Here is a 12,667-nt window from a genome sequence, read left to right as displayed (position 1 = left end):
CCTCTCTCCTCCCTCCCCCTCTCTCCTCCCTCCCCCTCTCTCCTCCCTCCCCCTCTCTCCTCCCCCTCTCTCTCCTCCCTCCCTCTCTCTCCTCCCTCCCTCTCTCTCCTCCCTCCACCTTTCTCTCCTCCCTCCCTCCACCTCTCTCTCCTCCCTCCCTCCACCTCTCTCTCCTCCCTCCCTCCACCTCTCTCTCCTCCCTCCCTCCACCTCTCTCTCCTCCCTCCCTCCACCTCTCTCTCCTCCCCCCCTCCACCTCTCTCCTCCTCCCCCCCTCCACCTCTCTCCTCCTCCCCCCCTCCACCTCTCTCCTCCTCCCCCCTCCCTCCTCCCTCCCTCTCCCACAACTCCCCTCCCTCTCCCCCTCCCTCTCCCCCTCCCCCTCTCTCCTCCCCCTCCCCCTCCCTCTCTCTCCCCCTCCCTCTCTCTCCCCCTCCCTCTCTCTCCTCCCCCCTCTCTCTCCTCCCCCCTCTCTCTCCTCCCCCCTCTCTCTCCTCCCCCCCCCTCTCTCCTCCCCCCCTCTCTCTCCTCCCCCCCTCTCTCTCCTCCCCCCTCTCTCCCCTCCCCCCTCTCTCCCTCCCTCCCTCTCCTCCCTCCCTCCATCCCTCTCCTCCCTCCCTCCATCCCTCTCTCCCCCCCCTCCACCCCTCTCTCCCCCCCCTCCACCCCTCTCTCCCCCCCTCCACCCCTCTCTCCCCCCTCCACCCCTCTCTCCCCCCCTCCACCCCTCTCTCCCCCCCTCCACCTCTCTCTCCCCCCCTCCACCTCTCTCTCCCCCCTCCACCTCTCTCTCCCCCCCTCCACCTCTCTCCCCCCCTCCACCTCTCTCCTCCCCCCCCTCCACCTCTCTCCTCCCCCCCCTCCACCTCTCTCCTCCCCCCCTCCACCTCTCTCCTCCCCCCCTCCACCTCTCTCCTCCCCCCCTCCACCTCTCTCCTCCCCCCCTCTCTCTCCCCTCTCCCCCCCTCTCTCTCTCTCTCCTCTCCCCCCCTCTCTCTCTCTCTCCTCTCCCCCCCTCTCTCTCTCTCTCCTCTCCCCCCCTCTCTCTCTCTCTCTCCTCTCCCCCCCCCTCTCTCTCTCTCTCCTCTCCCCCCCTCTCTCTCTCTCTCTCCTCTCCCCCCCCTCTCTCTCTCTCCTCTCCCCCCCCTCTCTCTCTCTCTCCTCTCCCCCCCCTCTCTCTCTCTCTCCTCTCCCCCCCCCTCTCTCTCTCTCTCTCCTCTCCCCCCCTCTCTCTCTCTCTCTCCTCTCCCCCCCCCTCTCTCTCTCTCTCCTCTCCCCCCCCCTCTCTCTCTCTCTCCTCTCCCCCCCCCCTCTCTCTCTCTCCTCTCCCCCCCTCTCTCTCTCTCCTCTCCCCCCCCTCTCTCTCTCTCCTCTCCCCCCCCTCTCTCTCTCTCTCTCTCTCCCCCCTTCTCTCTTATACCTCTTTTAATACAAGAGAGGAGTTTGTTCACTTTAGAAACTGAAGCTTGGCATTCTCCACCATTGATTCCCCCAGTTGTACTCCCCCTGGTATGTATGATGCATGCATATTCTTAGTCCCCAAGTGCATAACCTTACATTTATCAACATTTAAACCTCATTTGCCACATAGTTGTCCAAATAAACTGTGCATTGATGTCAGCTTGTAAGTTGAAGACATCCTGTAAGGACGTTATTTCATTGCACAGCTTGGTGTCATCTGCAAAGACTGAAATGGGATTTTTAATATCAGACCCTAAAATGTTTATAAATATATTAAAAAGTAAGGGTCCCAACACTGAACCTTGGGGTACACCACTGATGACCCCAGACCATTCAGAGTATGAATCATTAACCATTACTCTCTGAATACAATCTTTTAGCCAGCTTTCTATCCATTTACATACGGATTTTTCCAAGGCTGTAGACTTTACCTTACACATTAGCCGTGTGTGGGGAACTGTGTCAAACGCTTTTGCAAAATCCAAGTATACCACGTCCACCGCCACCCCTCTGTCCAAGGTTTTGCTCACCTCCTCATAAAAAGAAATCAGATTTGTTTGACAACTTCTGCCTTTTTCATGAATCCATGCTGTCTGTTGCTTTAAAATATTTTTTTCCAGCAAGAACTCATCTATGTGGTCTTTTATTAAACTCTCCAGTATCTTCCCAACTATAAAAGTTAAACTAACAGGTCTATAATTACTTGGCAAAGAGTTTGACCCCTTTTTAAATATAGGCACCACATTAGCCTTTTTAGCCTTTTAAACTTGTTGCCCATGGGAATATATTTTGCAATGTGTTCACATACAGTCTTTTTGAAGAACTCCCATTTTTATGTTGTGTTCATTGATGCCGGTATTCCCTCCCAGTCTAAGTCTTGGAGAGCAGCTCTCAGCTTTAGAAAATTAGCTCTCTTAAAATTGAGCGTTTTATTTTTCCCATATGTGCTCGCTATTTACAGCTAACAAATGAAATCCTGTTATGGTCACTGCTACCCAGATGTTCTTTTATATGGACATTCGTAATAAGCTCTGCATGGTTTGAGATTACCAGGTCCAGCAGAGCATCATTCCTAGTTGGGACCTCTGTGAACTGTACCATAAAATTGTCCTGTAGTAGGTTTAAAAATATTTGCCCTTTAACGGTTTCTGCAGTACCATTACTCCAGTCAATTTCTGGGTAGTTAAAATCCCCCATTATTATCACTGTCCTAGCCCTTGCAGCCCTTTTCGATCTGTGCAAGGAGCTGAGTCTCCACGTCCTCATTAACACTGAGAGGCCTATAACAAACTCCAATGATTACCTTTGTAGTACGCACCCTCATGTGCAGTTCCACCCATAATACTTCTGCCTCATCACATTCTCCATCAACTAGGTCCTCTTTCACACTCGCTCTGAGATCAGCTCTCACATAGAGACAGACACCACCACCTTTCCTATTTACCCTGTCTGTCTGAAATACAACATAGCCAGGAATATTAATGGCCCAGTCATGTGAAGAATGAAGCCAAAATTCAGCAATATAAATGAAATCATTTTTCTGTTCATGCACCAAAGCTTCTAACTCACCTATTTTGCTTGGCAGACTTCTGGCATTGGTGAACAAACACGTTAAATCATTGACACCTTGTTCAAACGTATTTTGCATATCTTTAATCTTCATACAAATGGTATCAATGCCACTGGTTGTTTGTAACATGGGAACCTTCTTATCTACATAGCCTTCCCCCCCATCTTTCCCCATTCCACCCTCCAATAAGTAGTGAGCTAGCAATTAAACCTTTTTACAAGGCTGTGTGCAGATTCTCTGATTTTGTGGCTTTAAGCCTACTGTATTTTTAATTTATTATAAAGTTTCATATCTTTATACATGTTGTCCCCCTTCAATGCTAGTAAAGTCCAACTTTTTTTTTTTTCCTGTACATATGCAACTATACATGGAGGTGGCATATGAATGGTTCTTCACTTTTATTCTAAAAGTGACAATTGATGGTGATGAAAAAGTGTATATGCAGCACAAAAATAATGCTCTAATATATTTAGTGTTTTAAGCAGATGTATACCATAAACGTATATCATTGTGCATAGTAAACAGATATACTCCAGTAAATACCAAATATACATACAAAACGTGCAAATACTTGTGTCATAAGTGACAAACACACGTGCCCAATTTTGGATAATTTCAACGCACATTTGGACACGTGTTTGTCAGTTATGACACAAGAATTTGCATGTTTTTGTATGTATATTTGGTATTATTGGAGTGTATCTGTTTACTACGCATAATGATATATGTTTATTGTATACATCTATTTGTAACACTAATATATTAGAGCATTATTTGTGCGCTGCATATACACTTTTTTTTTTCCATTTATTTACTGTATGCGGGAACACATTCTATGCGGGCAGCACATCACTGTAATCATATTAACACCATTTTGCGCTGGGGTTTTTTCTATGTAATTGATGGTGATGGCAGACAAGTGATTCTGCAACTAAAGACAAATCACCAGCTGCAGGATCGCTAAAGAGGGCGCCTATGTATGTCCCATAAGGACACACAGCCAGCCTGTTAGTGATCCTGTCGATTTTGACAAATTGCCAGCATCAGGACTGCTAGTAGCGGAGTCATCTGTAATTATAAAGTCTGTACTTAGTTTTCTAACCTTTTATAAATAAAATAATTTACTTTCATAGGTGTGAAGAAAGGAGACAGAGTGGCTATCTATTTGCCAATGATCCCAGAACTGGTATATTCAATGTTGGCATGTGCTCGAATTGGTGCAGTTCATTCTATTGTGGTATGTATGTCTCCTACAAAGTAATGATGCCTGATCTTCTTGATATTGGCTGTAGAGTATTTTTTCTTTAGTGCAGGGCAATGTCATTATTGTTAGAGTAGAGGATGATAGTACAGAAGATTGTTGAAACTGAGCCCAAGGACATAGAGTCCTAACAGTCAAAAAGGGTTATTTATATTCCACAGACAAGCCTTATACGCATAAAACTTACATCTGTGTAAATTAAGATCTATACTGTCACTTTAATCTCAACAGCACAACAAATCACTGGTGTAATGCACAGTACCTCCTGGAATAGGTTGGTAGATGACAGTCAGGGACAGACAACTGTTCCACCAGATTACAAGCTCTGCAAGACATGCAAATCATTTTTACTCTCAACTCATGTAGTACATACAGTAGAAGCAACACTTATTTTTTGAGAAGTCTTTTCAGCTCTGTAGAGTTGACCACTTATGGAATGCAGTCAAAACTGAGCTACGGTACCCACATGAGATGATGGTCATTGAGTCCAATTGTTTTTGAACTGATTGGGTGATCTAGTGTCTGTGCAAGGCCTCCACCCTGCCCATCCCTCCACAGTGTGCTATGGGAATGTTTGATTGGTCTGGTTAAAACACCAGCAGCAAAAAGGCTGAGACCTCAAAATTTTACAGAGGTCCACTTTGCATAAATAAGCTTATACAAACCAAAAAAGAACAGAAACACAGTTTGGGGACATACAGGTCCACTTTCTCAAGGTGAAAAACAGACGGGTCCTATTTGTCCCTGGAATATCCTTGTTTTTTTTTTGTTTGTGTAATGCTATTTATGCAAAGCAAACCTTAATAATAAAAGTTTTGTGGTCTCAAACTTTTTTTTGCAAGTTCTTTGAGGGGAGCAAGGCCAACATTAATACCATAAAGAACTTGCAACAAAATGTTTGAAACCATCCAATTTTACTGAAGTCTGCTTTGCATAAACACTATACAAACAAGAACATAAAAAAACAGACATTTCCGGGAGACACATGACCCTTGTTGGCCTGTCACCTTGAGAAAGGATTCCTGTATGTCCGTGAAATGTCTGTGTTTTGTATGTGGTGTTTTTTTTTGTTTTTGTTTTTTGTCTTGTCTAGTGGTCACTTTGGTTCCCTCTGTAAAATTAAACTGCCTTTACATCTGCAAGTTTTTCTCCACTCATCCCCCATTCTCCTCTATAATGACATGAAGAAAACTGTTTGGCGAAGCTAAGAGTTTTGTGCATGAGCCTACCACGAATTCCCACTGCACAGGAGCAATGAAAGTGTGCATACATGTCTGACCACCTTCATAGGTCTATGGTAGTTCATCTATGTTGTTTTTTGCTTTGAAAAACACACTATATTAACTCTTTAAAAGTATAGTAGATTTTCTTGCTCTTTTTTTAGTTTGCAGGCTTTTCCTCAGAATCCCTTTGTGAAAGAATCCTGGACTCCCAGTGTGCTGTCCTCATTACTGCAGGTATGGAAATAACTGTGTGCTTTGGAAGAATACATAATGGAACACCTTGCTTCACGTTAATGAGTTCTGAACACTTTGTTTTTCAGATGGTGTATTCAGAGGCGAAAAACTGATCAACTTGAAACATATTGCAGATGAGGCTATTCATAAATGCAAAGAAAAGTAGGATTTATTCCAGTCTGTTTCCTTTTTATTGTTTGTATGTGATCATGTTTTTATAACATTAATTATTAGCAGAGACCTATCATGGTTAGCTAAAGATAATGGTAGGATATTGTATTTTTTAGCAACGTTAGAGGTGGACTGTGTACTATACCTTTTACATAGCCGATTGTGTGACAGCATGTGGCAGTATAAATGTCTGCATATGTTTTTATTTAAAATTTTTGGTGCATTTTTAGTTAGAAGCAAACACTGGTTCAGTGTGACAAAACCACCTTGACGTATTGTATAAGATTATTTTTTTATTTTATTTATTTATTTATTTTTTATCAGCTCTAGCAAATGCCAAAAGTGCCAGACTACCATTTTTTGCCTTGGTTGGCTTCAGTAAATGTAATACCTTTTTTTTACAATGTTTACTGAGCTTTTATAGAATATGTAGGCATATAAAACATTTCTGAAAAATGTATGCAGTTGGCAAATTTTATATTTGATTCCTTTTGGGAAGTGATTGTTAGTGGAAGATGTGGACTATTAGCTTTGCAATGTTTATAGGGTTAGTGTATATGCAAAGCACCCCTTTTTGTAATACAAGCGGCAGATATTTGCCTAGCAGGTTTTGTTCTAGTATCGAACACCCATTATTCTATAAAATGCATTTATAAATGTTATTTTTCATGGCGTACTGTATAATATTGTGACTCATTTAATTATGGATATAAACATTCTTATACTGGGTGATAAAAGTACAATGTTCATTCCTGCTAGGGCTCACATTGTAAAGAACTGCATTGTGGTAAAACACCTCAGTGGAAAGCTCAACAATCAAAACAAATCAAAACTTCAGGTAATCATCTTATATTTTTCTATAACCATTTTATGCTTTTCCAAAAATATAATAACCGGTAATACAATAATTGTCTACCCTTCTTCTTTTTTTTTTTTTTTTCTTTTTTTTCTACCTGTTAAAGCTGTTATAGTTATGGCCATTTTGTAACCATTAAAGTGTATGTATAGCCAACATTTTTTAAATTTTTTTTAAATTTTTTTTATTTTGATTATGTTTCTTTGTTGTCTGAGTACCATTTGGGAGGTACCCTTCACTTCTGTCATAGAGACACAGCAAGCAGTAAGAAGAAATCTCCAAAAGTTAGGGGATTCCCCTCTTGGACAGTTGTTACTGGAAAATGCTTGAATTTCCATTTACTGTGTCTTCTGGGGACAACCCTATAAAATGTTGAATTTCCACCCATTTTCTCTCCCAATGACAGTGGCCACCAGTACAAGTAGAGAGATGAATCTCCCCAATGGGGACACAAACATTAACGTGTGTCCCTGGCACCATTTTATGACCGCTCAGTGACACTGGCTATATTTTCCTTCGGGCCCTCTCCAGCACTAGTGCTGCAACTGACAGCTGTCAGTGACAGCTGGGGTCCAGCATTAAGCCAAGGAACTTATTGTTACTAAACCCACAACAGTAAAATCAGTTTGCATATGCAATAAAGCATACTTGTTTCAGTCACTGTGGAACCTTATGGGTTAATCCTCATTGTGTTAAAAGGATGTTTGATCCTGTCTTCTCTGATCCTTCACTTCTTCAGTGTTTCCTAAATATCTCCTGATAGAACAGAGGCTCGGGGGCAAGCTGCACATGCTCAGTTTGGTGTGTATTACTAGAGCGTTTTTTTTTGTTGTGTGTTTTTTGTTTTGTTTTTTCTTGGGAGAGTGCATGTGATCAGCACAGGGTCAGGCTGATCACATGCACTCCAGACAGAGGTCAGGGGTCCTGCATCCTCCTACAGGAGAATGAAAACTCCTCCTAAGGGCACATGTACACTGCAGCTGATAAACTCACGTTTTAGGAGCTGTTCAGTGTTTTTTTTCAGCAGCCCCTGAAATCTCCCTAATGTTTTCCTGTGTCCATGTACACATCTTCGTTTATAGTCGTTTACAGGCATTTGAGTTTACAGTTGTTTTTTGCATAGGAAGTATGTATACTCCGGTTTGTATTGGTAAATGCTGTTGATTAATATGCTATTGCTATAATAGTTATATATTATTATGCTTTGCATGAAGGTTGCCTGGAACCCAGACAGTGATTTGTGGTTGGATGAGCTGATGGTAGACGCAAAGGAAGAATGTGAACCTGAGTGGCTGGATTCAGAGGATCCTCTTTTCATTCTCTATACCAGTGGCTCTACTGGGAAACCTAAGGTACAGTTACTGTAATTCTAAATTAGGAATTGCATCATACAAATTCATCCAATATTATCAGGCGTAACAGACCAGATCACTGTATCATATAATTTATAGGCTGTAATGGCAGTGAGTGGCTCTAAAATACCTTTTGCTAAAGTGAGCCTGACAAACCATGTGGCCATGGAATTTACACAAATGACAACAGTCTATTCAGGCAAAATTACTGTGGTTGTTTCTCTCTCTGCTCAGTCTCTTACTGCACTTGAAATCTAAATTTAATGTGATACACATATTGATTGAGGTACCAGTAATATTTTTATGTCTGTCCCTCTGTATATTAGTGATCAGTGGAAGAAGGGTTCCCTTACATTAATTGTCAGTGGTAAAGTGCCACCTTACATTGATGGTGAATGGTATATGCCTCCCTTACATTAGTGGTCATTGAGAAAAGGGTCCTCTTACATTGGTGAGTGGGAAAAATGCTTCTTTTACATTGGTGGTCAGTGGGAAAAGTACTCCTTTACATTGGTGTCCAGTAATAAACTGCCTCTTTATAATGGTGGTCAGTGGGAGGAGGGTCCCATTACATTAAAATGCCCCCCCACACACTCACACTGGTGGTCAGTGATTACGGGTCCCATCCTTATATTGGGGATCAGAGGGAGAAGGGTCCCATTACATTGGAGTTCATTGAAAGAATAGGCCCCTCCTTCATAGGTAGTTAGTGGCTGAATTCTCCCTTACATTGGTAATCAGTGATAAAAAGGTCCCCTTACACTGGTGGTCACTGGTGAAGTGGCCTCCTTCATTGGTGGTTACTAGTGAAGAGCACATTTTGCATTAGTGAAAGTTGGTTATTTATCTATCTATCATAACCAGACGATGGTAAATGAATTGAAAGTGTAGATAAGGTTACTGTGAGATAAAATAAAGAACTATATTAAAGAAACTCGTACATTCCAATAAATGTACTTCTATCATCTTTACCTGTATAACTTTCTAAAGTCCTAAAGGTATCTTTTAAGTTTAGTATTGGTGTCAGAAGACTCCAGGAAGCAGCTGTGCAGGAAAATGTCACGTCAGTTATGTCCACGTAGCATGTGGGGACGTTTGTAAACACTTTCTTTGTTTTGTGACGCATTGAAGACAACCACTCCCTGTTTAAACATTCCAGATAACAGTGTGACAATTTCATTTTTACACAGATCATCTGATTTAGGCTAGGCTTGCTTTATTTCATGCCGTCAGAGCTATAAACACCAGGAAAGCATTTCCTATTCATTTTTTTTATAGACTATCAATTTTGCTGTTTACAGGGTGGAGCAATTTATTACAAATGTACCATTTCCCACTTCATATAAGAGTTGATGCAGTATAAAAAAGATTAAGTCTGAAGTTGTATTTTTTCGTTGTTATGTATCAAGTAAAGTATGACGTTTTTACTTTTTCTTTTTTTTTTTTCCAATCAGAGACTAACTCCATGAATCTTGCAGCTTTGACCAAAGTTTAAAACTGTCCTTGTTATAGGTGTAGGCCATTTATTGATCTCATGAAGCCTGACTGAAACACTTCCAGGACATTGCTAGGAGACGCCTAACTGTTGCTGTTCACCATCACATGAGTGAGCATCGCTTCGAGAAAGAGAGCTTGCTGTTGTGATAGTGAAGGTGAACAGTGAGTGCTAGGAGTCTCTTAGCAATGTCCTTAGCAATGTTCTAGGAATTTTCCAGTCAGGCTTCATGAGGTACTGTATATAAATACCTTACACAGATAGCAAGGGCATTATTCAATTTTTTTCAAAGCTGCACAGTTTGTTTTTTCTACAGACGCCCCTTCTCTGCATAGGCAGTTTTGTTGGTATAGGTGAAGTATGCCTTTAAGTAATATGAAAAGACATGCTTTCTCTCTTTTCTTTGCAGGGAGTACTGCACACAGTTGCAGGATATCTGCTTTACACAGCGCTGACATTCAAGTATGTGTTTGACTACCATGAAGATGATGTCTATTGGAGCACAGCTGATATTGGATGGATTACAGGTCATTCTTACATCACTTATGGTCCACTAGCTAATGCTGCTACTAGTGTCATGGTAAGCGTCTCAGATGGTATGGTTCTTCTAAAACAAAGAAGGTTATCGCATATGGTGTGAATGCACAATATACATGCAAAGCGCTGCATACATTGACAGCTCTATAGAAGTACCTGTGATAAGTAAATAATTAAAATATAACAATTCTGTATTTCTACTTGATTAAAATCACAGTTCATAAGCATAATCTATCCTTAAAGTGATAATAAGAGCAGGCTTAAAAACATTTCATATTTGCCTGCTCTGTGTAATGGTTTTGCACAGAGCAGTCCTGATCCTCCTTTTTTCAGGTCCCCCGCGGCACTACTGGCTCCTCCCTCCTGTCTAGTGCCCCCAAAGCAAGCAGCTTGCCCTGCTCCCTCTCTCCCCTCATTGGCTCACTGGCTGTGATTGACTATGGCTCCTGCTGCTGTCTCAGCCAATGAAGACAGAGTCCCAGGAAAGCCTAGGCTCCCGTGCACATTGCTGGATCACAATGGGGCTCAGAGTATAGAGGGGGGTGGGGGGTCTGCTGCACACAGAAGGTTTTTTACCATCATACATAGAATGCATGAAGGTAAAAACCTGGAGCCTTTACAACCACTTTAAAAGAATACGTTCACCTTTCATAACCTGTTCCATGTTAACCCCCATATTCAGGGTGTAACATGTTACGAAAGAACTGGCACCCGCACATCCCCTCGCTAGCTGTCAAAATAGAAAAAAAAAAGTGTTCTGTGAATGAGAATCTGCAAGTACCGACAACCTTTGCGGCTGTCGGCTTGTAGTTCTCCATGAACTACCACGGCATTGTGGAGCACTGTGGTAGTTCATTGCAGATACACTGACAGGTCTGCAGGAGTCCTGCATGGAACCAGCGATCTGCTGATCACAGGTGCAATAGCTTCCAGGCTCCTACAACAAAAACATAATGAATGCACATTTTTTTACCTGTGTATCTATTATTTTTTGTTGAAAGGTGAACTTATCCTTAAAATAACAGTAAGTGAACATGAAGCTCTTTTTCATATATAATCTGTAATATAAAACCCTTTTAAGGTTGTTCTTGCTGTAGAATTTATCAGTGGCTTTTAACAAATTTTATAATCTTTATATTGGACATCCTTTTAAGGGAAAGAAAACATTTCTGCAGAGGTTTTAGCAGTCAGTCAGAGGTCGCTCATTATATTTAAAATGTAACTCCATTTTCATGGAAAATAATTATTGCAAGTAAAATAAAAATTAATTTATCATATACAAGTCATATTATATTTTAATCTTTTTGAAAATTAACTTTCCTTTTCAAAATGCAACTGCTGTAATTGGCTGCAATATGGCTACTGGAGGCGTTTTGTACTCAAGTTGATGTACAGAAAGTCTTCAGAAATGTAATTTCCTGCTTGCGTGAAGAACTCTGCATTAAGATACAAGTCAGCTTTTAGGCATTCTCTGCAATGAAAATGTTTGGGGTGATACTCCCTAAGGGCTAATCACATCTAAAGGGACACTGAAGATGCCACTTTTCTCATCAGAACACTCCAAGTGCACCAGCTGATTTAAAAAAAATTGTTCACTTCCATTCAGAACCAGCATTCAAAAGACATAGTGGGATAAACTGCTTTTCTTCAGAAAAACAAAAGTTAGGAATCTCTAACAACATGTTAAAATCCCTGCAATGTACATACAGTAGATCATAGCTCAAAATGTCATGGCCTGAACTACTAGGCAGGCCTTAAGAGTTACTCGACACCAGTTGCCCCACCCAAACCCTATCCTGCCCCACCCCTAATTCCACCCCTAAAATGCCCTTGTAAATTATCTCATAAAATTACACTGTTAAATGTTTTATGCAGACCCACCCCCAGTTCAGTCTGTCCCCAGTAAAATTTCCCCCCCCCCAGGTCAGTCTTGTCCCAGTAAATTCCCCCCAGGTAGGTCTGTTCCCAGTAAACTCCCCCCACAGAAGGGGGTGGGAAGCGAGACAGGTGGGGGGGGGCAGTGTCACAGGAGGGGGGGAAGCGAGACAGGAGGGGGGAAGTGGGACAGTGGGGGACAGCATCACAGGAGGGAGGGTAGTGGGACAGGTGGGGGGGAAGCATCACAGAAGGGGGGCAGTGAGACAGGTTGGGGGGGCAACGTTACATGAGGGGGGGCAGTGGGATAGGTGGGGTGCAGCGTCACAGGAGGGGGGCAGAGGGAAGGTGGGGGGCAGTGTCACAGGAAGGGGGGCAGCGGGATAGGTGGGGGGTAGCGTCACAGGAGGGAGGACTCCAGAGGTCCTGGAACACTGGGCTAGGCTTCACACTCACCCCCACATTATTTCCACTCGCCAAATGCGGGTAGGCAAAATGGAAATTTTGAGGCCTGCAGTAGATCACCCAGAGGGGATTGTTTTTTTTTTTTTTTCCTTTTCAACAAAAGTGAGATTGCACTTTAAGCTTGCACTAGAGAATTGCACAGCTTAGGTATTTTCACTGCTTATTCC

General features: G+C 42.4%; 1 protein-coding gene across 1 annotated transcript in view; it reads left to right on the top strand.

Moving 5' to 3' along the window:
- Positions 1 to 12,667, top strand: part of LOC149467880 (acetyl-coenzyme A synthetase, cytoplasmic-like) — a 61,199-nt gene that overhangs the window by 25,918 nt on the left and 22,614 nt on the right. The window contains exons 4-9 of the mRNA XM_089670992.1: positions 4,165 to 4,268; positions 5,677 to 5,749; positions 5,836 to 5,911; positions 6,680 to 6,758; positions 7,991 to 8,128; positions 10,033 to 10,203. Coding sequence (XP_089527118.1) covers positions 4,165 to 4,268; positions 5,677 to 5,749; positions 5,836 to 5,911; positions 6,680 to 6,758; positions 7,991 to 8,128; positions 10,033 to 10,203 — 641 coding nt within the window. The remainder of the gene's footprint in view (positions 1 to 4,164; positions 4,269 to 5,676; positions 5,750 to 5,835; positions 5,912 to 6,679; positions 6,759 to 7,990; positions 8,129 to 10,032; positions 10,204 to 12,667) is intronic.

The sequence above is a fragment of the Staurois parvus genome, unplaced genomic scaffold, assembly GCF_062004578.1.
Source record: "Staurois parvus isolate SC_StPar_1 unplaced genomic scaffold, SC_StPar_1.0 ptg000097l, whole genome shotgun sequence".
Taxonomy (NCBI): domain Eukaryota; kingdom Metazoa; phylum Chordata; class Amphibia; order Anura; family Ranidae; genus Staurois; species Staurois parvus.
Note: the sequence above shows the minus strand (reverse complement) of the source record. Positions and strands in the feature narration are given on the sequence as shown.